Source organism: Sciurus vulgaris, assembly GCF_902686455.1.
Source record: "Sciurus vulgaris genome assembly, chromosome: 5".
NCBI lineage: Eukaryota > Metazoa > Chordata > Mammalia > Rodentia > Sciuridae > Sciurus > Sciurus vulgaris.
The window spans coordinates 123,984-151,489 of NC_136465.1; the positions used below are offsets into that span (position 1 = coordinate 123,984).

Genomic DNA, 27,506 nt, shown 5'->3' on the forward strand with positions numbered 1-27,506 from the left:
GAGAGCGGAATGGCCTTGAGGTAGTCTGCAAGTGCCTGAGCCCTCTTGCTTTTGTTTACCTCAGCACCTTCGTCTTCTCCACAAGACAACTGTGGAGCATGCTGAATGCAGCAACTAAGGGTGCTGCTACCAGAATTGGAAATTTCAGTTAGAAAGTAGTTCGGTTGGGAGGAAGTAGCACACTGTCTTTCTGCCAGTGCCATTAGCCTGTGGCCAAGATGAGAGTCTGATCTGGATTCTAAGTGGAGGAATAGAGAGCAGGGCAAGAGGAGAGGTCTTTTCACAGCCCCTCTGCTGGAGCACCTGAGGGCCCTGTAGAGGTCTGCGGGGAGCTGCCGGGGCTCTGGCTGGCAACCCTGGAGACCACACACTGCACACGGGCTCAGGGACTCAGCGGTCCTGAGGAGCACAGGTTCTGTTCACGTTGAGTTAAGTGGAATGACCTTTAGATCAGATGATCAAACTTCACGCCCTGGGAGGCTATGGAGCACTACGGGCAACCAGCCAAGAGGTGGGGGGCCCTGGAGCCGACCTGCTGCACTGGCTCCACCTGTCGCAGATGTGGCTTTGGGCAGTTCGTCTCATCTGTGCAGCAGGGATGATGGTGACCCTGCCTCACAGGCATCATGAGAATCAGAGGGCATCAGGGATTTCAAGTGGTGCCTCTGTGATTGCAACTCAGTTCATGCTCACCTGGAACCGGTGAATCCAGAAGTCGTTGGAGCACAGCTGCTTTGCGACCAACTTAAAAGTAAGGCTGGCTACCCTCCTCTGCCCTCTCATGCCCATGGGATCAGAAGCCATGATTTTGTTTGACCTTACTGAATGTGAGCTGCATGATCAACAGAGGCTGTGGCCTCTTCGATACAATCACATTTTCCTCTGTGGTCATTTTCATAGATGTTTCTCATAAATATTCTGACACATGAAGTAGTGCAAATTCTCTATTTTAAGGATGGTACTTTTACTATTTAAAATACAATTTTTGGTGATTATATTACTTATATTATTTACTGTGTCCTTACTTGTTTAGAATTGTCAAATTTGAAGAGAGAAATAAAAATTTTCCACAATATTTTTGTTTTAAACAGATTTTCAAACTCCCAAACAGTTTTGCTTTAGAGCTATATTGCAGCTTAGTGTTGTTCATATTTTATTCATAAATTGTGTCTTTTGCCCTTTTATCTTAATTATCATTTTGCAAATACTGGTGTTGAGCCCAGGTATGAGTTCTCCATAGTGATCACTCTAAGCCTTGTGCTAGAGATTTGGCATCTTTCTAAGGGAGGTTTCAGGCCCGATACTGGGAAGTGTTATCTACGTTGGATGGGGGGGGTTGTCATCTTCTAGGACACTTGGCTGCTGTCCCTGCAGGTCCCTCCCCTGGAGCTCAGCTGTAACTCACACTGTACCTGGGAACTGAGGACCCCAAAGGGGTGGCTCATGGAGTTCCATCTGCTAACGTTTGCCATGCTTAGGCATTAAGGAGGTTTGAGTGTGTGTCTCTGTGTCTGCATATGTCACGCGTGCTGCTCTGCACACCCTCTGCTATCTGCGGTAACAGGAGAGTCCTCCTCCATTGCCACATGCCAGGTGGCCTGGAGCTGGCTGGAAAGGAGGTGGGCATCTGAGGCATAGGTGGGAATGATCTTGACCTCAGGGGCCCCACATACTGCAGGACCTCCCTCTCAGTGTCCTCATTGTTCTTGTCGGTGAGAAACAGGGTGGGATGGCTTTCCTTTGAGGAACAGGAGCTGTTTGTGTTCTGGTCTTTTTTCCTTCACATCCTCATGGTTGAATCTGTGTGGGATGCCTTTGGGTGTTGGAGGCTCCACTTCAGTCCAGGATTCGGATGAGGAATTCCATTGTTGTGTGGATCTAAGTCCCTCTGCCAACCCTGCTTAATTAGCAACAAAGCTAATAACCTATAGGCCTGAATCCTGTCTTTGAATTGACTCTTATCTGAGGCCAGGCTTACGGTGGTGACCTGCCAAAGGACCAACAAAGACCTAGTTTGCAGTTCTATTCTGGCCTAAGAGAGGAGGACTGGGGGGTGGCTCAGTGGTACAGCACTTACCTAGTATGTGTAGGCCCTGAGCTCCATCCCCAGCACCATGTGCAAGTGTGCTCACCCATATACACATATGTGCATACATGCATGCACATGCATGTGAAGATCAGGCAGAGGACTGAATTTCAGCAGTGGGTTCTCAGCTTTACTGGGCTTATACTGACCTGCCTTCTGGTCAAAGCCCTGACCCTGCTTCTGTGTCACTTCAGCACAGGATTCTCCCGTGGAAACACATGGAAGCTGCAGAATGTTTGTTCAGAAGACAGTTTGGGACTGTCATATTTATATTATTTGTGGGCTGTGTGAGTTAGCATTTTCTTTTCTCTCTCTGGAAATAAAATCTCCCAAGAAGAAAGAAGGGATGAAAAACTCCATTTTCCAAGAAATAGGCAGGTGTAATTCATGGTCTGTGGGATGTGTAAGCCCCACCCCCCACATCACCAGCACTGCTAGAAATACCATAGGCAGATTGAGCAAACAGGCTCTGGTGGCAGACTCGCCACCCCCTGATTGAGGTATCCTTGGTACTGGACCCCGCCACGGTAAGAACAGAGGCCAGCATGAAGCTAGCTGCAAAGGGCTTCTCCAACCCAGTCGTGTCAGAGGTGGGCTGTGGGGTTGTCCACGTGTGCAGCCACGCAGGAGAGAGCCTGGAACAGAAGGACCCTGGTTCTCCTCCTAGAGTCTCCTTGGAAGAGGGCCCAGGGAATTGTGCCTACCCAGAAGCAGCTATGAAAGAGAAGACAGCTTTACCACATGAATAGTCTCTGAAGAAAATACAGAAGAGCAGTTAGGTGAACAGGAAAAATGTGTCCGTGAAGCAGGGTGGACACTGACCACATTTCAACATGACGGAGGAGCAGAAGCCAAGCCAATGAGGCAGTTCTGCAGAGGCAGGCTCAGGACAGAAGCTGAAGAGAGATGTTAGTGCAACCAGGGAGGCAAGGGGAGAGGCAGGTGAGCCTACAGAACGAGGTCAGAGGCACTGGTGAACTGGAGAAGCCCAGGCCACACGAGGGTGATGGAGGCGAAAGGTTCACAGATGATAAGAACAGAGCAGCACTGTGGTATCAGGACTGAGGCCTAGCACAGCTGCAGAGGACTTGACAGGTGGTCGGCATCCTCACCCCATCCTCACAGAGCAGCATGGGGGAAGGCTCGGCAGTCTTCCCCGTGGCGGAGCAGACCCAGGAGGATGGCCTGTGTGTGAGAAGGCCGCTGCTCGCACCCAGGCGCTGGGCCCTGAGGGGAAGCTAGGGCCCCCACAAAGCGGGAAGAATCAGCCCTCAGACTGTTCCTCCTTCGTTAGGTAATGAAGAAATCCTCTCTGAATCCTCGTGGATTGTGGTCTAAACAGCAATTTTTTTTTTCCCGGAGGCTGCAAAGAGGCAGCACTGATCACCCAGGAACACAGACTACTGTTCTCATGTGCATTTAGAAAACTTGTCACTTAATAATTGAACAAACTTGTGAGGTACGGTGTTCCAGCCACATATAGTTTGTGACTAGCTTGTCCATCTCCTCACACAGTCATTATTTTTTTTGTGGCAAGTACATTCAAGATCACTCTCCTTCTTGTTTTGAGATCCGTGTTGGTGTTGTTAACAACATTCACCCTGCTGTGCAGGTCAACACCAAGACTCCTCCCGTTCAGCTGTAGTGTGGCACATGTCAGTCAAGCCTCTGCTAACCCTCCCCAGCCCTGGCTAATACTGTTGTACTCTCTTTCTGTGAGAACATCTGTGTGAGATTCCACATGAGAGAGGCTGCGTGGGACTGATCTTTCTGTGCCTGGCTTATGTCACATAACACAGAGATCTCCATTTCCATGTGGGTTGTCACCAAAGGCTGCTTTTGTACACTGGTTTTTATCCTTCACCTTCCCGAATTTGATTATTAGTTCTAGTAGGTTTTTTTTTTTAATTTTTAAATTTGTTCTGATTAGTTATACATGACAATAAACTGTACTTTGATATATCTTACATAAATGGGGTATAATTTCTCATTTTTCTGATTGTACATGTTATTGAATCACATTGGTCATGCAGTCATATATGTACACGAGGTAATAATGTCTGTTTCATTCTACTATCCTTCCTATCCCCATAAGCCCTCCCCTCCCTTCACTCCCCCCTACCTAATCTAAAGTAATTCTATTCTTCCCTGCGCCCCTGCCCTTATTGTGAATTAGCATCCACATATCAGAGAAAACATTTGGCCTTTGGTTTTTGGGGATTGACTTATTTTGCTTTTCATGATATTCTCCAACTCCATGCATTTACCAGCAAATGCCATCATTTCATTTTTCTTTAAAGCTGAGTAACAGTCCATCATACACACACACACACAAAAAAAAAACAAAAACAAACAAAAAAAAACACTGCATTTTCTTTATCCATTTATCTGTTAAAGGATACCTAGGTTGGTTCCATAGTATAGCTATTGTGAATGGAGCTGCTATAAACATTGATGTGGCTGGGTGACTGTAGCATACTGAATTTAAAGTCTTTGGGTATAAACCGAGGAGTGGGATAGGTGGGTCAAAATGGTGGTTCTATTCCAAGTTTTCTGAGGAATCTCCATACTGCTTTCCAGAGTGTCTGCACTAATCTGCAGTCCCACCAGCAATGTATGAGTGTACCTATTTCCCCACAAACTTGCCAACATTTATTGTTGCTTGTGTTCTTGATAATTGCCATTCTGACTGGAGTGAGAGGGAATATTGATTTGCATTTCTCTAATTACTAGAGATGATGAACATTTTTTCATATATTTGTTGATCAGTTGTATTTCTTCTTCTTTGAAGTGTCTGTTCAGTTCCTCAGCCTCTAGTAGTATTTGGGAAGTGAGATCTTGTCATCTGCCAACAGTGACAGTTCAACTTCCTCTGGTCCATTTGGGATTCCCTGACTGTGTGATATACAGGACGGTGTTAACTGACAGTGCACAGTGGGCATCTGGTCCCGTCTAGGCTCAAGAGCTCTCAGCTGCCCCTCCAGGATGCTGGTAGCTGTGAGTGTGTGCTGTTTCTTCCGTCCCTCATGTGTCAAGGGCTTTTATCTTGAAAGGTGCTGACTTCATTGGATGCTCTGTCGTCTGTGTGGATTTTGTCTTTGGTGAGTGTGCATGCTTATTGACTGCCTTCCTGACCTTGGGTTCTGTGGGCCTTTATCCCCAGGTTGCTGGCTGGTGGTGGTCTATTGTGTCCTAGTCTGGTTTTGGCACCAGAGTCGTGCTGGCCTCATAGAATGCGTTTAGAATAATTCCTCTCTTCCTTGGGGTAATCTGAGAAGAAGTGGAATTAGTTTTTCAAATGCTTGGCAGAAGACAGCAGTGGAGCCATGTAGTCCTGAACTTTTCTGTGACAGGGATTTTATTCCTTGCTCAGGCTTGTTGCTGTTGGTCTGTGCAGGTTTTCTGTTTCTTGGTGATTCAGTCTTCATAAGTTGTGTGCGTCAGGAGTTTCCTCTAGAAGACTGTAGAATGATCTGTCTGAAATTGTCACGGCTCCTTTTTTAGCCCAGACCTTGGCAACCATGAGCATTTTTGAGGAAACTAACTTCAGCCAATCAAGAGGTGGCTCAGGAAGCAGTGGCAACAGAAATGGACATCAGCAGCAGCCCAGTGCACGAACTGTGGCCGGAAGGAGAACACATGGACTAGGGTGTGGGACTGGAGTCCTAGACCCTGGCAGTGAAGAGGTGGTGCAGCTTGCAGCACACGGCAGGGAGAGGGCAGGAGGACAAGGGGGAGGGACAAGAGAATGGCAGCTTTACCCTGGGACTGAGATGTGCTGTCGAGGTTCAGGATGGTGGGAGAAGTATGCTGGGTTAAACTACAAAAGAAAACTCTGGGATGGATATGCAAACTTCCTTAAGTTCTAAAGGAAAACAGAGACTTTCTTTAAAAGGTCCCAAACAAAACCGTGTCATACGATTAAGGCCAAACCCATGTTGCATCAGTAAAGATAGGCTGATGTGGCCAGAGGTTTCCAGATAGGATCAGAAAGCAAAGCGACTCCAGGCTGCGCAGAAGCAGCGCACCAGAATGCAGAAACTCTTGGGGCAGGGCAGTGGGCTCATACCGACAGACAGGGAGTGGAAGAGACGTGCAGAGGGAAGCTCAGCCCGTGATGCCAGTGTCGGGGAGGGTGCTGTGAGGCCAGGAGCAGGCAGGGTGGACGTGTGCACTCTCCATGCCTCAGAATGAGGACTGCGCCTACCAGATCCCACGTGGTCCCTTACCCTGGGGCCATTCATGTTCTGCCAGTGCTGCTGAAAGAGCTGGAACGTGGTGTAGCTTCTGCCTTTCAGTTTCCAGAGGGGGGTGCTGTTGGCTTTCTGACCGTGTGGTCAGCAGACAGCAGCATCTGGGTGTGAAATAGCACCAGAGAGGGTCTGATGAGGGCAGGCACACACTGCACCACTAGCCTTGTTGAGAGCCTGCACAGGCCTGGAGAGCAGGGGGTGCTCTGCACAGCAGCCTGCTGGAGTGCTCCTGGGGTCGGGCAGGCAGTGGCCGTTTCCTCCATGGATGCAGACTGTCCAGGGCCTGGCCTAGAGCTTAGTCCCGGTGTCTCCCTTCTGCACTGTGCCATGTCACCATGCTTGTGTTCCATGTCGCATGGATCAGAATGCTTAGCTTCTTTTTCCTCTCTCCTTTAGCTGTTGCAGCTGATTGCAAAATCCCAGTTAACTTCATTAAGTGGTGTCGCACAGAAGAATTACTTCAACATTCTGGATAAAATTGTTCAAAAGGGTAAGACCATCACTGGTGTTTCCAGTAATCTGAATCCTAATTAGAAATTAGGGCAAGAGGGGATTTTTTTCTTATCTTTTCCCCATATTTATATAGTGAAAAACAATAATCTAGACACCATGACAACGTTGACAGGAAGGTGGACTGTCCCCGTGGTCCCAGAGCTCCGTGGGGTGCTGGTTCACTTACTGAAGTCTGTCTTGACACAGGAGAGCACCAGCCCCAGGTCTAGAGCCGCCATGCTCCATGTGGTCAGCCAGCCACCATTCACTTGGCTGAGTGACTCCTCGAGCAGCAGGACTTGGGCATCACACAAGCCAATGATTCTGTAATAATTTTCTTTTTTAATTGAATGAGCTTGCCTTTTTTAATTAGCAGCAGTCAGTAGAGGGAACTTTAAATTTCACACTATTAGCTTAGTGTACATATCGACTTTATGACAATATATACAAGCCATTTTAAAATATCCCCTTTATGATGAGTACAAACAAAGTGCATACTGTCCATTTGAAAGGCAAAATTGTAGTTCCAGCCAAAGATTTGCTGATGAAATGTCAAAGGTCTTAAAAATCTCATTATACTTGTGATATTTCAAAAATGAAGCCACTTTGGGTTGTAGTAGTAAGATTACACATGTTTTTATTTATTATAGTAAAATACACCTGACATTTACCACAGTAACATGTGAAGTGTACTGTTCAGCAGCATTGTGTGCATCACTGCCATCCATCTCGAGACCATCTTCACTGCCCAGTTGAACTCTGATCACATGAAACACTAATTCCTCTTCCTCCTCCCCAGCCCCTGACACCCACACCCTGTATTCTGTCTGTGATTCCGATTGCTGGTACTTCCTGGAAGTGGAAGTGCACCATCTTTGTCCTTGTGAGACTGGCATTCACTCCACACAAGGTCTTCAGGGTTCATGCGTATGCAACACCTCGGTCTTCCATCATGCGAATGGGTCAGCGGACAGCTGGGCATGAGGCTAGACCAGTGTAAGTGGTGGTTCATTGCATCAGCCAGTAGCTTTGTTTTCCTGTTCCAGTGCTGTGTGACCACCAGAACCCTCGCCTAATCAAGAACCTCCTGCAGGATCTGAGCTCCACCCTCTGCACCCTGATTAGAGGGGTAGGGAAGTCAGTGTTGGTGGGCAACATCAACATTTGGATTTGCCGCTTAGAAACTGTCCTTAACTGGCAACAACAGCTACAGAATCTTCAGATGACTAAGGTATGAATGTCTTTCTTCTTTTAAATATTTTTTAATTGACATGTAGTAACTATGTACTTGTCTGTACAGTGTGGTGCTTCAGTGTGTACAGTGCAACCATGTCAGGGTAAACAGTGCCATTTCTTTGGGTTGGAAACACTCAGAATCCTCTCTGCTATCCACTTTGAAATATTCAATTAAGTACTGTCAATCATCATTATCCTCCAGTGCCACAGAGCATGAGCGGTTACCCTCCTGTCCAGCAGCATCAGGACCTGTGACCTTCCTTCTCCATCCTCCTCCCCACCTATCCTGCTTGCTGGCAACCACTGTTCCTCTCTTCTGTGGATCAGCGTTCGCTTCCGCAAATGAAAAAATGTGGTACTTGTCCTTCTAATTTCACTTAATTATGTTCTAGTTCTATCCATTTTGCTGCAAATAGCAGGATGCCATTCTCTTTGGGGCTGAACAGTATCCTACTGTGTATGCACCACATTTTCTTTATTCATTCATCAGAGGGCACCAACGTTGATGCGTATCGTGGCTTTTGCTGTGGACATTCCCCCTCGTGGGCTTACGTTCCTTTGGCTGTGTAGGCAGTGGTGGAGTGGCTGCGTCTGTGGTAAATCTGTCTGAGGTTTGAGGGACCTACACACCATTCTCCGTGTGCAGCATGGTCTGTCCAGCGCGGTTCATTGAAGAGGACCCCTTGTTCAGTGTGTGCTCATGCTGCCTTTGTCAGAGCCGCTGGCCGTGGACTCCAGCGCTGGTTTCTGGGTCCTCCACTGACGATGTTTGGTTGCTGCTGTTTTGCATGGTCTCGAGACCAGGTGGAATGATGCCTCAGCCTCATGCTCTCTGCTCAGGATCACTGCTGTTCAGGACTTTTGAGGTTTCATGTGACTTTAGGAGTGGTTCTTACCATTTGGAACTGTGTCGAGTCCGTAGGTGGTTTGGATGGTGTGGATATTTTAACATTTCAATTCTCCCAGCCCATGACCATGTGATAACTTTTCATTTTTTTCATGCCACTTCCATTTCTCTCATAATCAGATGAGAGAAACTTCTTAAGTTTCCTCATGAAGGTCGTCCTCTTCCTTGGTTAAATTTGCTGGTAGGTGTTTTATTATTCATTTATTTTAGCTACTGTCAATAGGTTTGCTTTCTTGACTTTTTAGATATGAATTTCTTAGCCTAAGAATTATTACTGTTTTCATACTACAAAAGCCATTACCTCTTCCAAACATAAATGAGGCTTTTGAAACTTATCCTTATGCAAACATTAATGTAATTGTTTTAAAACAGGAAAGGCCCAAAGACCGTTCAGTGGCATATAGTGAATGGAATAATGACTATTATTATTATTGGAATGATAATCATTAAACCGGGCTGATCCTATGGAGTCCTGGATGGTAAATTATTTTATTTTTAAAGGACACTGTTCCAGTCTAAAATAGCATTCAGTAAATTAAGGCTTAATTGTATTGCAAGTAATCTGGTTACTGCTTCTTGCTGTCCTTTTGCTGTGTGTGTGTGTGTGTGTACATGTGTGCATGTCATGTGTGAGGCAAATCTAGTCGTTTTTGATACTTTTTATTCTAGTAACAAGGAAAAGATCTACTTATCTCTAGTGATACCATGAGCAGGAATTTACTGGATGTCCACCCTCAGGGTGTAAGTTGTGGCCGGTGGCACGAATGTGGTACTCTAGATTTTCCTTTGTCAGGGTGATGATCATCTGCTACCTCTGCACCCTGTGTCCCCGGGAAGGGCCTTATTTTCAGGTGATCTGGAAAGCCTTGACTTGTGGTCATTTGCTTGCATACGGGGTTAGAGAAACCACAGTGAGTGTCGGGGGTGAGCCTGAGGTTGCCATCAGAGACCTGATGGCCACGGTGGTGAGAGCTCAGCACGCTGATCACAGACACTGCACTGTGCTCCCTTTCTTGTATGTGGGACAGCCAGTGTTGAAAGCTCTGCACCATCTCCATCCCTGTGCACAGGTGAGTTGTGTCTGAGGCTTGCACCTGACATGTGGCTCGGTCCCTGAGCCCTGTGTTCTAGCCCGGTTCTAGCTCCTCTGTGTGCTGTGAACCAGGGTTTTCAGTCAGGAACTCGGCAAAGGCCAGGAAGCAGCCTTTCTGTGCCTGCTGGCACATGCAGGCAGGGCCTAGCTGCTGTGCAGACCTTGGAATGTGGATCAGTGGGAACAGAAGGCAGCTCCAGTGACAGGGCTGTGTTCAGCAGACAGCAAGGAGAGCAGGGAGTGTGGCGAGCGAAAGGGAGACAACCCTGAACCCTACCGTGGGCTTCCTCACCTTGTTGTATTGGCACAGTGGGAGGAGGGGCAGTGGCAGCTGGGCTACTGTGCTGCCACGTGGCCAAGGACGAGGCCCTGAGGAGTGGGAGCAGTGACACAGGGCAGGCGCTGATGACTGTCCCCTCAGCTCTTGCTCTGGCATAGCTTCCCGTTCCCAGCACACTCCCCGAGTGCCCCTCCTATGCCCCCAACACTTCCAGAGCGGAAGATGCATGTGGTGTCCACACCCTGCACCCATCCTGTCTCATGGTGAGTGACGTCTATTGTCAGAAGGGATGGAGGATTGTCACCTTTCTGGAAATGTCGTTTGAGACCAGGGAAAGCTCTCCCTGTGTCAGAAACTTGCTGCAGGTGCAGACACCACACCATGTGAGCTGAACAGGGCTGAAACTGCTTAGGTCAGCGAGCTGCCGAGGAGGGCGGCTGGCTGCCTCCTGCTTGTGTGTTTCAGTTTTAAGGGGGAGGGCGGGACGAACAGCCAAGAGCCACAGAGGCCTGAGAGCCAGGGCACCTCTTCTCTCCATGCCCTGATGATGTCTCCACAACAAGTCTGGTGCTGGACCTCCAAAAGCAAGGGTGGCCTTGTGTATGGTGCTAAAAGGCTCCTGAGAACTAGAGAAACCCCTTGACCTGTCCGGGAGTCACAGGTGTGCAGCCCTGGGGAGAACCTGGGTTAGTTTTATGTGTGCATGTGGGAATCGACACCTGTCCCTTGTCATCAGTAGGTCCTCTGCCATGAGACATCATCATCCACGGAACTGAGTGATGTCTCACCCCAGGACAAATGCTTGCCTGTGTCCTTGGTACCGCTGAGCCACTGTGCTCTGCTTGCCTCGCTTCCCCCTCAGGGGAGCATGCCACTGCACAGTGTCCAGACAGCTGCTCGTCATCCCTCAGACCCAACCTGACACACCACCTGGTGGCACCGAGAGAGCTGGGCCACCAGGACTAGAATTAAATTCTGTGTTTGTATCGCCAAGGATCTCAGTAGCGTCTACCTTTGTAAATGAATAGCTTCATTTTGATGACTTATCCCTAGAAAAAAGCAAACAGAGAACCAAAAATGGCTGTAATCCTCCAAGTGCTTCCCTGGACCCAGCAGGGTGACACCATGGGGTGGGTGGTCACTGTCCCTGCAGTGATGCTGCCATAGCCCAGCTGGTACCAGAAGCTCGCCCTGGAATGTGTACAGCCATCGGCCGGGCAAGACGTGGGCTGGAACAGCGGCGTGCACAGGAGACCAGACCTCTCTGCTATTCTCACACCAGCACACACTGCCTCTCCAGCCATGTCTGAGGCAGCACCTTCCATGCTGTCTCCTTTTATCTCCAGGGCCCTGGCTCCGTGGCACACACACATACGGCACGTCTGTCACTGGGTCACACCCACAGGAGCTGCTGTGCGCCTGCTCCAGGTGGGTGCTCCCAGCCAGCCTGGTGTCACAACAGCGATGCATTCGAGGTTGGTAGCAAGCGCAGCATCTCAGGAGCAAGGTGGTGTGTGGAGCATGGCCATGACAGAAGCCACCAGGTGGTGTGCGCTGGCTGGGGCTCGCGGGCAGTCTCAGGGCGGCACTGATCTGGAGCATTAGTTTATCACTGTGCCGCTCTCTTCAGGCCACCCGGAGGTCAGCTGGTTTACACAGCTCCTCAGTGTTGCAGAACTGGCTCCCGGGAGCTCGTCTGGACCCCAGCCTTTCCCAGCAAGGTCTCCAAGCCCAGAGGCCTGGGTAGCACCTGCACGAGGGCTGATGCAGGACCTGGTGTGCAGGTGCATGGGGTGCTGGGGAACAGGCCTGTGGGCTCCGAGTCAGGCAAGAGGGGAGAAAACAGTAAGCTGGTGCCCTGGCCTCCCTGTGTTTGGGGCAGGATCTCTCAGGACCCTGAGGCAGCAAGCTCCATCCAGGCCACTGTTGTGCGTGCCAATCCTCTGCTGCATATAGGGAACTGTGACTGTAGGGTTTCCAGAGGTGGGTTGTTGGCATTCACTGCAGCATGAAACCGTCCCACAACCAAAAAGGCCTTGCTCCTCAGTCAGCCTGGCCTAGACAGCAAAGGGCTCTGCCTGCCACAGCAGTGTCCAGGAGGCCTTCCTGCCTCACCTGCAAATGGCCCACATGTTTGTAGGCACAGTGGGGTCCTCAAGCTGGACCCCCAGAAATGGATGCTACACTTCCCCTCACCTCTGAACTTCACTGGTCCAGGACTGTCCATTGCTTTGTGCCTTCACCTTCATGGCATGGGCAGAAGGATAAACTCAAGAAGTACCCCTACTCGGGTCAGCTTATGCATGCTGCCCCTGTGGGACTCTGCCCATACTGGATAACAGGGATTGGACTGGCTATCACTTGAGCCACAAGCACTTGGCTCACCAGTAGCAAGTGTGGCTCACCCATTCTTGTGTCTAAAGAATGTTTGCTGGGAGCCTGCGGGCACCATGAGGGGGGACCACAGCCAGGGTGGAGCTTCTGCCCTGGCCACCTCCTGGTCCCGTCAGCAGAGAAGACAGAAACAAACCTCATGATCCTGTCCAGAACCTCAGGTCACGGTGTCCCTCTGCAAGAACAGGATGACGATGGCAAGAATGGGGCATTGGCACCTCCCCCTTCACTGCACTCCCAGAGATCCAGTGACTTCCTGAACCAAGCCTGAAGCTAATTCATTCTGTAAAACCAGATGCTCAGAGTCCACGTATGCAGGACTATGGGAAGAGTGCCAGCTGTCTTCACAGTAGAGGGCTGTGACCAGTGGGGGGGAGAAGCAGGAAGCACAACCAGTGTGCCACGGACCCAGGCACCACCTCAGGCAGGACAGCAGCTGGGACCTGGCATTGGGAAGAGGTGCTTCCGGGGAGGGGGTGGGAACGGCTGGACCAAGGCCCCAAGAGCCTACGACAGCTGAGCCCAAACCCCACCAGGCGCCTGCTCAGCCTCAGGGGAGCTGAGCCAGCCCAGCGCACAGGCCTCACACTGTCCCTGCCTCTGCCTTCCTGCATCCCCTTAAGCACAGGCCTGACATGCTTATGCTCACGCTGCTTGAAGGGAGGATGTGGCTTTGCAGGTGTGTGGGGAGGGGGGAGCTCACACAGGCTGGCAGCCAGAAAGGGGCACCTTGGGTTTGCAGGGTGAGCTTAGAAGTGGAGCGTATGGCAGGTGGCTGTGGCTAACTGCAGCATCCAGTGGAGACCCACTGAGTGGACCCTGCTGTGTGATGTGACACGGCCTCACCACCACACACCTGTGCCTCAGACATCAGGCTGCACCCCCACACACGGGCGAGTGTTGCCTGTCAGTTTCCCCTTAATGAGGAGAAGTAAAACTTTAAACAATAGGTACAATAAAGCTGGGGGCTGTGAAGACACTGCCCCTGAAGCACAAGCTGATGGCATCAGCGCTTGCCCTGCTTGGAGCCCCACCTCCCAGGCAGGCCCTGAAAGTTCAGTGAGACTCACTGAGTGTGGACACAGCTGACATGTGGGGTGTGCAGCCTCCCAGCAGAGCGATTCCCTGAGGCACCAGCCCTGCCCCAGGTCGCCGTGCGGGCTCTGCTCACCACACAGGTGCGGCCCACCATCCGAGGAGGGCTGGCGCCTCCACCTTCTCGGGCGTCTCCCAGGCACAGCTGTGCTTGTGTGAGCACAGCTGCTGCTCCTCCACAAGGTGCTGTCCGTGTTTCCTTCCAGCAGGTGAACGATGGCCTCACCCTCAGCGACCTGCCGTTGCACACACTGAGCAACATCCTCCATCGCTTCTCAGATGGGTGGGACGTCGTCACCCTGGGCCAGGTGACACCCACCTTGTACGTGCTTAGTGAAGACAGGCAGCTATGGAAGAAGCTGTGTCAGTACCATTTTGCTGAAAAGCAGGTGAGTGCGTGCATGATGCATTGGCTGCAGAGGCCGGTGCGCCCCCTCCCCACCCTGGTCTGTCCTGGACCCCTGGAGAGGAGGGCCGAGGCTCCACTTCTGAGCACCAGGATGATCAAGCTGGTATTCTCCATATTTAAAAAGAACCATGATTCTGAAAATCACCCACAAACAAGCATCACAGCCAGAGCCATTCTCTGTCCCACCTGCTGGTGACAAGAGGGCCCCTCTCATTTGACTAGATGATCTCCAGCTCTGCCTTTCACCAAGCTGTGTGTCCTGGAAAAGCCCACGGCTCTATGAGGCCTAGCTTCCTGCTCCCATTCGTGGCTCTCACTGGAGAGTCCCAGGCACGTACTTGTGGTTCAGGATGGCCTGCAGAGGGCCTTCCTGTGGGTGGACAGGCCCCACCAGGACTGCTTCTGAGCCTCTGCAGAGCCTCAGCCTCCCTCACCCTGCACCCGGGAGGGCAGATAGCACCAGAGTCCGATTAAGTAGAGTGAGCACTAGGTGTGTGCAGGTGTGGGACAGAACATGCACTTTCACAGGCACGCACAGGGCAGGGCCAGGTGTGGCTTAGTCACAGTGAGACCCTGAAAAACACACAGGCATATTAGAAATGTGTGAAGAGGGCACAGGTGGGAAGCAAGGTGGCAACCGAGAGACATGAGCTTGGACCGATCATCTCAAGTGACCAACGTGCTTGACTTGACCTCCTGAGGTAAGTGCAGGACTCGGGTCAGAAAGCTGGCGAGTTGCTGCTCCCGTGGGCATGGCTAGGCCCCACGCTGACAGGAGAGGAGGCGTCCAAGCTTGCATTTATTCAAAGAACTGATGTTTACAGCCAAACCTCTAAGGACTTCCCTTTACTTTTCAAGCTGCCCTGGTGTTAGTGTGACGAGAAGCAGATTTCCTCACTGACTCCATCATAATTTGCAAAGTCCCTAGGAGCAGGTCCCAGCACCAGTATGCAGTGAAGCATTGCTCTCATGTGTAAGAGCGCACGGAGGGTACTGTGGTGCGCACAGAGGGCAGGCCTGACCAGCTGCGGTCGCGGGCTCACCCCAGGTTTCTACAGGCACAGAGCTGCCTCTCTTCCCACAACTCAGATCTCTCGGTAGTGTCCCTGCCACCTTTGAAATGCTGTTGCTTTGTGTGGCTGTCCCTGCCACCAGTGTGGGGGCAGCATCATCACCCCCACATCTGCTTTCTGTCCCTAGACGTCCCTGTCCTGGACGTCTGGCTTCTTGCCCTCAGCTCATTGGCTTTATGAACTAGAGCTTCCTTCCCTCCAGGCTGAATGACAGTCCACTCTGTGGATACCTGGGGTGTTCTTCATCCACTCATCAGTGGGGGATGCTGGCTTTGCATCCACCCTGTGCTATTGTAATTGCTTACCTCCAGGTCTGTGGTCATGCTCCCCTTTTTCTGAGGCACGTCCCTAGGATTGGGGCTGCTGGCCAGGCATGCTGTGTTTGACCTTCAGGGAAATCGCCTGGCGGCTCTCCATGGTGGCCACACTTGACCACTTGACTGCCAGCAGCAGTGTGTGAGGTTCCCACACTTGCTGCTGTCCTGGGGTATGTGTGAGTGGGGTTGCACCCAAGGTCCCTGGTTGGTTGGGCACCTCTTCAAGAGGACACAGGCACTCGTGTGTCTTCTGGGAAAAACATCTTTTCATCCCATTGCCCGATCTTCCATGGGGCTGTCTTTGTACTGAGTGTGAGTATTCTCCATGTACTCTGCATACAAGCCTCTTATCAGGCAGATGACAGGAGTTGCTTATTTTATGCATCATGGACATCATCCCAGTGCTGGGTTTTCAAACCCATCACACAGCTGCATGGTATCAGTATGCAGGTATCCCACCATTGGCTTGTCCCTTATTGGTATAATCCTAGTAAGTTTAAATTCAAATAATTGTTGAATGAACAATTATTTGCCTTTTACAAATAGTTTCATACTTCATATTCTGTTTTGGAAGTCATCTGCCAATTCTGAACTGAATTTTATTTGTTTAGTTTTGTAGACATTTGATCCTTTCAGAAAAAGGACACGTGGAATGGAAGTTGATGTATTTCACGCTTCAGAAGCATTACCCAACCAAGGAGCAGTATGGAGACACGCTGCAGTTTTGCCGGCACTGCAGCATCCTCTTCTGGAAGGTAATCATTTAAGAATCTCCTGGAGTATGAGGGCTGAATTCAGCAGAACAAATTTTAAGTGGAAAGGTAAGAATAAAATGAAAAATGCTGCCTGGGTGTGTTTCACCAGCACTGGGAGGGGCACAGGTGTGGGTGAGAATGCACACCTTGTGTCCAGTCAGCCTGCTGAAGACTGAGGTGCCGTGTCCTCTCCCCATGGACATCAGTGACAGGAGTGGGACAGAGCAGGGGCAGTGCCTCAGCATCTGGCCTGGGGAGAGCCAAGTGTGAGAGGAAGCATGGGCTCCAGAATACACCTTTGCTTTCCTCTCTAGCTTGTCAGAACATAACAGGAAGGTCGTTACTTAGCAAGGCTTTGGTGAAAAACAGCAACATCATCTACACATCTACAGCATCTTCTGCGTCCAGAGAGCAAAGCTGGACCCCGTGGCCTGTTGCCTCCTGTTGTTTTAGACACAGTTCCCACTCTCCAGTGACACGCTTTCTGTACGCAGGGACCAGTCCTGGAGGCCCCTGCTTTGGCATGATTTGTTTTCTTAATGCATTAATGTTTCACCCTGGGATGCATTTCTGTGGTGTACCTGGCTGATGGTATTTGATCTTGAGGCCTCAGTGGGGAAAAGGCATTCACACTGTGGAAGCTGATGCCTGAGGTGCAGCCAGCCCTGACCCACTGCTCACCTACTGCCCGGGGGCCCCTCCCAGCTGCTCCCCGGACTGGATGAGAATTGGCCTCTCCCCAGAACAGGGGTCTGGCTTCTGACCTCTCTGAGTTGAGGGCAGCTGCAGACCCTGCTCTGACTGGCCTTTTGTTTTACATTTATCTAAACATTATCATATGGGTCACAGGCAAGCTCTAGATTGTTAGGAAAGAGACAGCTGCTTTCATTTCAAAGTCTACAGATGACACTCTGTCCTGTTAGGATGATCCACAGCTGAGTGGAGAATGTAAGTGGGCTTTTCTCTCATGTTGTTTAACAGGGCTTTGCTCACTCCGTCAGAGATGAGCCGGCCATCTGCAGTTGCCGAGGCTCAGCAAGGACAGCGTAGAGGTTCTGTTAGTTCAGGTTAACCGTCTGGTGTTGGGTGTGCCTTCTCTCGTCCTCAAAATCGAAAGCAGCACAATTTTACTGCAGAATGCTCTCAAGAGCAGGGAATATATTGTGTCCAGATTCATCCTCCATCTTGGGTGGTCTCAGGGACCAGGAGAGAGCGTTTCTCTGTTCCCGCTCCCTGTTCGTGGGCATGAAGGCACATGCCAGTGCCCTGGGCTGAAAGGAGAGGACATGCGGAGCAGCTCTCATCCCGCTGTGAGCCAGGCAGTGCTCGGGGGCTTCTGTAAATCGCTCACACCCCTGAGAACATGAGGACACAGCCTGAGCCTATTACTTGATTTCATAGAAATGCTGGAAGTAATGGTACTTTTATGGGGAATACTATTCGTGGGATAGAAGACTTTCAGCTCAGTATAAAACAGTCAACACTGTTACGAGAATGTGTGAGAATATTGGAGCTCTCCCTGTCTGCTAAGTAATTAACGAAGAAACACACACTTTCTCCTTAGCTCTGTGGTTACGCAGTGAGAGAGGTGCTGCTTAAGTTTCCTAAGACAGGACACTAGGCAAGATGCCTGTGGGCTCCAGGAGCAGAGCTGTGGTCAAAGCCTAAGGCAAGACAGGCCCGACTGTCTAGCACCCAGAGCCTGGGGAACATCTCCTGAGCAGACTGACCAGCCACCCCTACTCATGGACAGGGAGAATATGGGAACTCACCAGCTGGTCCAGGAGCACAGTGCTCGCAACCTGTGGGCAGCAGCAGGCTTGCCGATCCTCCCTGCAGGGGCTGAATGCACAGCTGCAGGACACATTATTTAGTATGGAGTAGACCCTCAGGGAAACAGAGGGATAAAGGACTTTCTCCCAAAGACCCTTGCACATTGAAATACTAGCCTTGCTTTATGCTTCTTTGTGAACAGTTTTGAAGATTATCACAGAGGCCTCATGAGTTTTCAATTTGAGAGACTGAAAGGAAATGGAAGTGTCTCTCTTTGTCCCAAGACTGTCTTCACTTGTATGGGATTTGGGGTGTCTGGTGGTGCCTGTCTTCCTATACTTCATGTTGACCTGATGTTTTCATTTTCATGAATAAGCTGCACAGACCTGAACGGCCACACAGCTCTATCTAACCAGTCTTTCCTTCTCCCCTCCACTGCCTCCCGCGGTCCTTTCTGCGTGCTAAGGACTACCATCTCGCTTGGCTCCTGAAGGTACTGCCCTATCTCCACTGTGCTGCTCATGCCCTCTCCTCGCCCTGCCTGGCAATGGCCTTGCTCAGGTTCCTGCTGTCAGGAAAACTGTGGACTCATCCATAAAAACATGCCTCAGGGTCCTGGGGGCTGGAGAGCCCAGTGCTGGCCCCATGTGACCTTGCAGAGAGGACATCAGCTTCTCCACAGGCTTGGTTTTCTTTTTTCACTTCTGAACCATAGTTCTGTCTCCTTGGCTGTGGGCAGCATTGGGCAGACTCCCTGGGGTCTCTCCATCCCTGCTGAATAGAAGGTCCAGGTTTGCAGAGTCCAGCTACTCCCCTGGCCTGTGCCCAGTGGAGGGATCCCAACAGCAAGGTCTGCAAGGACCAGGAGGACAGGGGCAGGAGGGGGCAGAGAGACCAGCAGCCTCTGCACCAGAGCTCCTCACACTTGAATAACCCTGGTGTCCTGCTCCACCTGAAGGTCTCGGGAATCCACCAACCAGGTGCTGTGGCAATCCTCAGCACCGCTGGGTGGGGTCAGGGTCCCCTTTGCCAGGTGCTGATGGTTTCTCTGCAGCTTGACTGACGGTGGTGGTGGCAGGTATCCTAACCCAGCTCCCCTTCCTGCAGGACTCAGGTCACCCCTGCACGGCAGCTGACCCGGACAGCTGTTTCACGCCTGTATCCCCACAGCACTTCATCGATCTCTTCAAATTCTAAAGGCAGCCCACCCTGCTGTCCCGTCAGATGTGCACACCATGCGTTCTGTGCTCAGCTGGTGGTAAGTGTTCTCCGTGACCAAAAGCCATACCAGGTCTACGACTGGCAGGGTCTGTGAGGCCCACACTTCAGAAAGAACTGGAAAGAATGTGAAAAACTGCCATTGTGGGGCTGTGCAGCAGGAATGCATCATCGTTTGTTTCTGTTTCTGAAGGAGTCAGGGGACCCAAGAAAATCATTTCTGTCCTTCCTTTTAAACTTCTTCTAAGCCTCTTAAAATTTGCAATTTTGTATATTTATAAATCGAATCAAAAATGATTTTTGGTTTTCAACTCTATATTCTGTGCTAAACTGATACACATGACCAAGAATATACTTCTGGGGTATACAGTGACAGTTTCCCATCTTCCATCCATAGGGAAGGAGGACAGAACACTGATCCTTATAAATATGTTATAAAAATAAATAAATAAATATCACGTGCAACGTACTTTGACAACTGCGTTGGCCGTGCCAGGAGAGTCCCAGGACCAGACGAACCCAGGGAAGCACTCGGCACATTCCGTTGGGGTGGCATCAGCCAGGCTGTGGACCGTGTCTACTGTCCCTAGCCAACTACTGCTGCCTCTGTGCCCTCGGCGCCCTTGCTGGGGGACCCAGCCCAGGAGGAAGCCTCTGCAAAGAAGGGTGGTGAGCAGCCAGCACTGGTGGGAAGACGGCTCCCACAGGCAGAGCGATGCACTCTGATCCTGAGGTGACTTCGCTAGGTGTGCGTCCTACTGAAGAAGGGAGGTAGTGTTGACATCACTTATTTCCATCTAAGGAGTTTTATTTTTAAAATAAAGCATGCCATTTTAGAAAATATTGAAAACAAAAGTATGTAAAAAAAAATAATAAAACCACCCATGTTTCCACCATGCAAAGATGACTGTGCTTGCTAAAAATACAGATAACTGTCCTTCAGCAGCTGCCTTGTGGAACTGCACCACTGTGCATCATCTCTGCATGGTTGGGAGACATTGACAGATGGCTTTTTAAAAACTTCTTTCCCCTGGGCACAGTGGCACACTCCCGCAATCCCAACTACTTGGGAGGCTGAGCAGGAGGATCACAAGTTCGAGGGCAGCCTGGGCAACCTAGCAAGAGCCCACATCAAAATGTTAAGAAGTCCAGGGATATAGCTCGGTGGTAGAGTGCTTGCCTAGCATGCATGAGGCCTCAGGCTTGATCCCCAGCACTGCAAAAACAAACAAAAAAACAAGAACAACAAAAAAACTAAGCATGTTAAAACTTGTGAATAGGCGTAACAGATTTTGGATCTTCAGCCCTTCATTCTGTGCTGAGCTGACTCAAAAGCTCAAGAACAGTTCCTTAAGTCAGTTTGTAGGTTCCCTTCAGATAGATGCAGACTCACAGGCCTCTGGGTATAGGCCTGGAGTAGAGCTTTTCATGAAATCATTAGCACCCTCTCTACCGTAACCAGAAGCATCTACCTGTGTCTTAAAGCCCTGGCTCCCTTGGCTACCCAGCCCAGGGGTGGAGCAGCTTTGGCTCTCAGCATGCAAGCATGACCTTCTGTAAAGGTCAGCAGTGGGCAGCACCTGGCCCTGCACTGGGCTCTGTGTGGGGCAACCCAGCAGCAGGACCAAGGCAACCAGCAGGTCTCCAGTTGCCCTTGTTCTGAGATGTGCTGTGCCATGCCATGAGGGGCACTATGTTCTCTGTGTGTTTTCTCTTTGGTGTGGTCTTGTACATACTGCTTTTTTTTCTTGAAAGGATATTAACCTGAAGTTGCAGTCCTTTCCCCCAGCTGGTCACACCTGTTATTTGTTACAGTGCTCTTCAGCTGTGCCAGGAACCACATGTACCTGCATTAAAACATGCATGAGGGGCCGCGGTTGTAGCTCAGTGGTGGAGCGCTTGCCTAGCAGGTGCAACACCCTGGGTTCAGTTCTCAGCACCACATATAAATAAGTAAAAATAAAGGTCCATTGACAACTTAAAAATCAAAAAAAAAAAAAGTGCATGGATTGAGCAGTTTCTCTCAGAAAAAATCACACTCCCCTGTAGGGACCCACTGGGGCGGCCCTCTATGCCTGGAGCATGTGGCCAGCTTGTGTCCTCAAGGCCCATCCGTGCTTTACACGTACCAGGGATTGAACCTGGGGGTGCTCAACCACTGAGGCACATCCCCAGCCCTTTTTATTTCATGTTTTATTTAGAGCCAGTTCTCACTAAGTTGCTTATGGCCTCACTAAGTGCTGAGGCTGGCTTTGAACTCAGTTCTCCTGCCTCAGCCTCCAAGCTGCTGGGATCACAGGCGTGCGCTACCACACCGCTTGCCTTCTTTTTTTTTTTTTTTTTTTTTTTTATAATTTAATGTGGTGCTGAGAATCGAACCCAGTGCCTCACACATGTGAGGCAAGCACTCTACCACTGAGCCACAACCCCAGCCCAACTTACCTTCATTTTTAAGGCTGAGTTAAATTCCCCTGTGTGGCCATCCTGTGTCCTGTCTATTCCTTCATTCATAGTGGACACTGGGTACATCCATCTGTTGGCTGCTGGAAACATGATGTATGGATCTCTCTTCAAGACCCTGCTGTGGCTTCTTGTGGGCACAAACCCGAAGTGGGGTTGCTGGCTCATGTGCTATTCTAGTCAGCTTTCACATCACTGAGACCAGAATACCTGATAAGAACACCTTAGAGGAGGAAAGATTGTCTGGGGCTCAGTTTTGGAGGGTCAGTCCATAGATGATGACTCCATTGCTCTGGGCCTGAGGTGAGGCAGCACATCCAGTGCAGGAGAGCTGCTCAGCTCATGGCAGCCTGGAAGTGGAGACACACACCCAGGGACCCACCTCGTCCAGCCATGCCCTCCAGATTCAAACTAGGATGAACGGACTAGGTTACAGCTCTCCCCATCGCATCACTTCTCAATCTCCCACCTCACATCCAAACCAGAACACAAGGTAGTTGTGATTTTTTTTTTCCCAGTAGTGGGGATTGATCCCAGCAACACTCTACCTCTGGGCTACACCCCCTGCCCTTCTTGAAATTTTCAAAACAGATCTCAGTAAGTTTCCTGGGCTGGCCTCAAATTTCCATCTTCCTGCCTGGGCCTCCTGAATAGCTGGAATCACAAGTGTGCACCACTGTGCCAGTTGTAATTGTATTTTTGATTTTTTGAGTAATGGTCAACTGTATTCCATAGTGACTGCACCATTTGACACCCACCAACAGTGTTCGTACAAGGGTTCCACATGTTTTTGAAGGTCACCATCTGAGTGAGTGTGAGGTGGTATCTTGTTATGGTTTTGATCTGAATTCCTAATGGCTAGGGATACTGAACATCTTGCTGTGAATTTGGTGGCCACTTGTGTCTTCCTTGGAGAAATGTCTGCTCAGGCACCCTCCCCATCTCTTGATCAGGCTTTGTGTGAGTCCCTCACCTACTATGGATGTTGATCCTCCACATGTAAGCAGCAGCTCCTCCCTCCTGTGCTGATAGTGTCCTCTGCACGGACATGTTTAAATGTGATGTCGTCCAGACCTCTGGGCTTTTTTCTTTTTCTTTTTTTTTTTTTTTCCTGTGCTTTTGGTGTCATATCCAAGAAATCACTGCCAAATCCAGTGTCATTAGGATTTTCTGTGTTTTCTGTTAGGAGTTTTACAGTTTCAGATCTAAAATTTTGCACATGGTGTAAGGAAAGGGCCCGACTTGGACCACCCTCTGCTCCTGCATGCCTTGGAACCCACTGTTGAAAATGTCTGACCACAGACAAGGCTTTGTTTCGGCTCTCTGCCATCCCATTACGTCAGCACCCGTGTTCTGATGACTGGAGCTTCGTAGTCAGTTTTAAAATGAAGTGAGAAGCCTCCAGTGTTGTTCTTTCTCAGGACGGTCTGGTGATTTGGGGTCTCAGGGTTCTGCATGAATTTCGGTGTGGACTTTGTTTCTGCAGGTCGCTGGATGGTGTGGCCCTCCTAACAGTGTGCTGGCAGTCCGTGAACAGTCTTTCCAGTTTGTGTGTCATAGGTAATGCCTTTTATCAGTGTTTTTGAAGTTCGACACATCTTTCACTTCCTTGGTTTCAGTCTATTTCATTCTTTTTGTTACTATTATAAATGGGATTTTCTTGATTTCCTTTTGGATTTCTTATTGAATTTTTGCATGTTGTTTTTTTTTTTTTTTATCCTGAAACTATACCAAGTTCATTTATTCATTTTTTGTCCATGGAATCTTTGAGTTTTCTACCTGAGATCATGTTATCTGCAGACAGATAATTTTGCTTCTTCCTTTGCAACTTGGATACCTCTCGTTGCCTTTCTCTGCTCTGGCCAGAGCTTCGGTGCTGCGTGGAGTAGAGATGGTGAGAGTGGCACCTGCCCTCTCCTTACCGTCAAGTGTGATGTGTGCTCTGCCTTTGCTGTGACCCTGCGGTGTGTGGTCATTCTGTTCTGCTCCTTGTCTGTGGAGTTTTTTGTGGAAGGGTGTGGGGGCTCTTACTGCCTCACTGAGATGGTAACAGATGCTTTTCTGCAGATGTGGAGTAGATACTGACAGTTGGGGGGCAGGTCAACTGTCCTTGCACCCAGTGGCTCTCCCCTGGCTGTGGTGTGCCATCCTTTCCGTGTGCTGTGGAATTCTGTTTGCTGGTATTTCAACAGATCTTGATAGGACGGTCGTCATCAGGAACAGTACTGTTGATTTTCTGGCAGGGTCTTCATCTGACACGGGCATCAGGACAATGCCAGCCTCAGGGCGCTTTTGCAAGCGTTCTCTGCAGTGTCTGCATGTCTGAGGAGGACTGGCAGATTCTCCAGGGGAGCCACCTGGCCCGAGGCACTTCTTTCTGGGCAGCTGCCGTGCACTGACTGTGGGTCACTGGGGCTCCTGAGTGCTTGAGGTTCAGCCAGGTGGGCAGTGACGAGGCAGCACGGGATGACCCAGCATTCAGAGGGCCTTCGACCCCTGCTTCTCTTACCACGTCTTCGCACTGCCTCCAGACCACTGCTGTTCTCCTCGCTCTGCATTGCGGGCTCTGCCTGCACCTCACTGTCCCCTGCATTCTGCTGGCTTTGGGCCGGGGGTATCTTCCTGCTTCTTTAGGTTGTTGCTTTGAGAGCTTCTGTTTACGTGTGTTTCCAGCCCTCACCTTCCCTCTTGCCTCTGCTTTCACTGCATACACAAGTTTTTGTATATTACGTGTTTTCATTTGTTTTCTAATCTCCATTGTGATTTCTTCTTTGGTTGCTTGATTAAGAGCATGTCGTCTAATTGCTGCATTTTGTGGACTTTTCACTTTTCTTTTTGCTGTTGATTTCTAGTGTCATCCCACTCTGACCAGAAAATTTATTATTTCAGTCTTTTGAAATTTATAGAGACTAGTTTCATGGCCTCACATGTCGTGTGTCCTGGAGACAGTCCCATGTGCCCACCACAGGCCCCATGGCATGGTGGCCACCTGCTGCTTGCTGCCTCTCGTCTGTCCTTTGAGGGAGCTGGGGTCTCCCTCAGCCTGGGGTTTCCTTTTATTCCTCTGGTTTTGTTGTGTTTGGAGTTCTGGTGTTTGGTGCATTTGTTCGTGTCTTGGTGAGCTTTCAACACAACACGAAGACAAAACTATCCTAAGATGTCTGGGTGTTAACTGCAACATAATTCATGACTGTCAGGAGCTGCCACCAGGGCCCACGGGTGGGCACTCAGTTCACACCAAGGGTCAGAACACCTTCTGCAGAGAGGCAGACAGTAGATACTGCCAGCCACGTGGTCCCTCCACAGCTGCGGGACTGCCTGGTGGAACCCCCAGCCAGCCACACGCTGCACAGACACTGACGCGAACGTCGCTCGCTTTTCTCACTATTAACAATGCAGCTTCTCTCACAGGCTGTGCAAAACCAAGTCTGGCCAACGGGCTGCGGTTTGCCAGCCTTGACCTTGTACTGGGCTACTCTTTGTGTATGTTTGTATTTTTCACTTAAAAAGTTATCTGGCATTACTTTTTGTACTTGTTAATCTGTTTTTTGATGGCAAAAATATGTTCATTGTAGAGTTTTTTTTCAAAAGGTAAAACACAAAAGTATTTAAGATGTTACGCATAATTCTACTTTAGTAAAATCATTAACAGTTTGATATAGCTTTCCAATATTTTCTCTGATGTTGCTTTGAAGATTCATGACAGGTTCCCAAGTGAAAAGTGAGAGAAAAAGGTACATGTTAGTCTGCACCCCCTCCCTTCTGCTCAGACCCAAATGCCTGCCGTGCAGCGAGCTCCCAGGAGAACTGCCTCTGCGCAGGTCCAGGCTGGACTCCCCCGGAAATGGGTGCTGAGCTCTGAAGACCCCTTACAGAATGCCAGCTGCTGCCATGCCCTAACTTAGGACACCAGCTGTAAAGTCTCCAGGGAGAAGAGACTTCTGAAACACTGGTCTCTAAAGAAGAAAGAAAAGACTGCTTTTCAAAGAGAAAACTCAAATAAAGCAAACATATTTCACATTCACCTCTACCCCATCCCGATTTATTCAGTTTTCTTGACAGTAGTTTATGTAAACTTTGTAATTTCATAATCATAAAAATATTTCCGTGAAGCTCCCAACACTAATTTTGACTTAATGAGTAATCCCAAAGGAATCACTATCATCACTCTTTTTGAAAGCTAAGCTCTCTCCAGCTTTCATTGCTAAATTGCAGACATAGCATTCACAACTCTGAAGAGCCATGCTGAGACATCAAATCTATCCTCCAAGTTGATGGCCTCTTGGATAAGAGTCATGAACTGGTAGAGATGCACCTGAAAGAAACAAGACCAACCAGACGCCGAGACACCGGAAACAACACCATGGCATGGGCTGAGTCAGAATGTGGGCACAGGGTGGGATGGCACGGAGACCTGTGGGGGGAGCCCACACACCCTCAACCCCAGCTCTCCACATGTGACATGCACTGGGTCCTCCCTGTGCCCCTCAGTTGGGCCAGGCAGGCCCTTTGTGCACCGTGTCAGTTACCCTCCTCCAAAGTCCCAGGAGGGCCCAGGAGCTGCTCCCCAGACAGCCATGTTCCCACTACCCAGTGGCTTCTTTCCTGTGCTTGACCAGACAGGCGTGCCCCTGGAGTCTCCACATCCACAGCTCAGCACTGGCACCCGCCTGAGCCACTGGTAACTTCCCAAAGCCATTCTGTGCCAGGACCTAGTTGTGTAGTGACAACACGTGACCTTTCTCCTCTCCCATGACCTCTCGTGGTGGGGCAGGGCAGGGCTCAGTGGCCTTGTGGCTGCTCTCAGCCAGGGGTAGACACTCCTCCTTCCTGGGCTCTCCCTGCCTCCCTCCTCTGTGCACAGGAGTGGTGGAGAGGTGCTAGAGTCTAGGAGCCAGTGGCACCCAGAGAGCCCACACGCCACGTGGCAGCAGGGAAAATGCCCAGGAGTGTCCATGCCAAAGACTCAGCCTGACTTCAACCCAGCTTTAACTGTCCTCCCAACGTGTCATTTGTGGGAAATTCGTAGAAGAACAAGCCACATAGCACCAAGGAATGAGACCATATTCAGGAAGAACTGGGAAGGAGAGGGATGCCAGGGGTTCCTGTTTCCAAACTACAGGTGCAGGACAGCCACGTGCCAAGTGTGGTCCTTGATCAGCTTCTGTTCTGACAGCTGGAAAACAGGCCTGCCCAGGAGCAGACACCCTGGCACTGTGCAGGCCTGGCTCCCCAGGAAAGGCCCAACATGGATTAGAGCCCTGTGCACCCAACCCACAACTGCGTGTGGGTGGCCTGTGCACTATTCTGCTTTTGCATAGATATTATTTTAAAGTTTAAAAATGAAATATTCTATGCCCAAAACAAAATGAGCCAAATTGAAATATGCCAGATTAACTATGACAACTAACTTTTTCAAGGTAGAGGTATAATGTGTTCCTCTTGCCTTAACACCCTGCCAGTCCTTTGAGGGTCAGGAATGGAATACACTTTATGGGAGAAAACCAAATCCAACAGAGCAGACAGGAGTTGCAGGGGAGGTGGAGGGAACCCTGTGGCTTCCTCCTGAGGACCCGGCTGAGAACCCTCACCCAGCACCCAGGCCTCAGGACAATGGACTGAAACAAACACCCAGGGCATCAGGGGAATTCTAAAGTTCCCTTTT

General features: G+C 50.0%; 1 protein-coding gene across 10 annotated transcripts in view; it reads left to right on the plus strand.

Moving 5' to 3' along the window:
• Positions 1-19,678, plus strand: part of FBXO25 (F-box protein 25) — a 54,659-nt gene extending 34,981 nt beyond the window's left edge. For 4 of the 10 annotated variants that reach the window (XM_079141806.1, XM_079141804.1, XM_079141808.1 and 1 more), the window contains exons 6-10: positions 6,736-6,829; positions 7,878-8,062; positions 14,043-14,225; positions 16,247-16,390; positions 18,630-19,264. In XM_079141806.1, coding sequence (XP_078997932.1) covers positions 6,736-6,829; positions 7,878-8,062; positions 14,043-14,225; positions 16,247-16,390; positions 18,630-18,761 — 738 coding nt within the window. In that variant the 3' untranslated portion in view covers positions 18,762-19,264. The other 6 variants (XM_079141805.1, XM_079141811.1, XM_079141810.1 and 3 more) reach the window with 5 other exon arrangements.
• Positions 19,679-27,506: the final 7,828 nt, after the last annotated feature.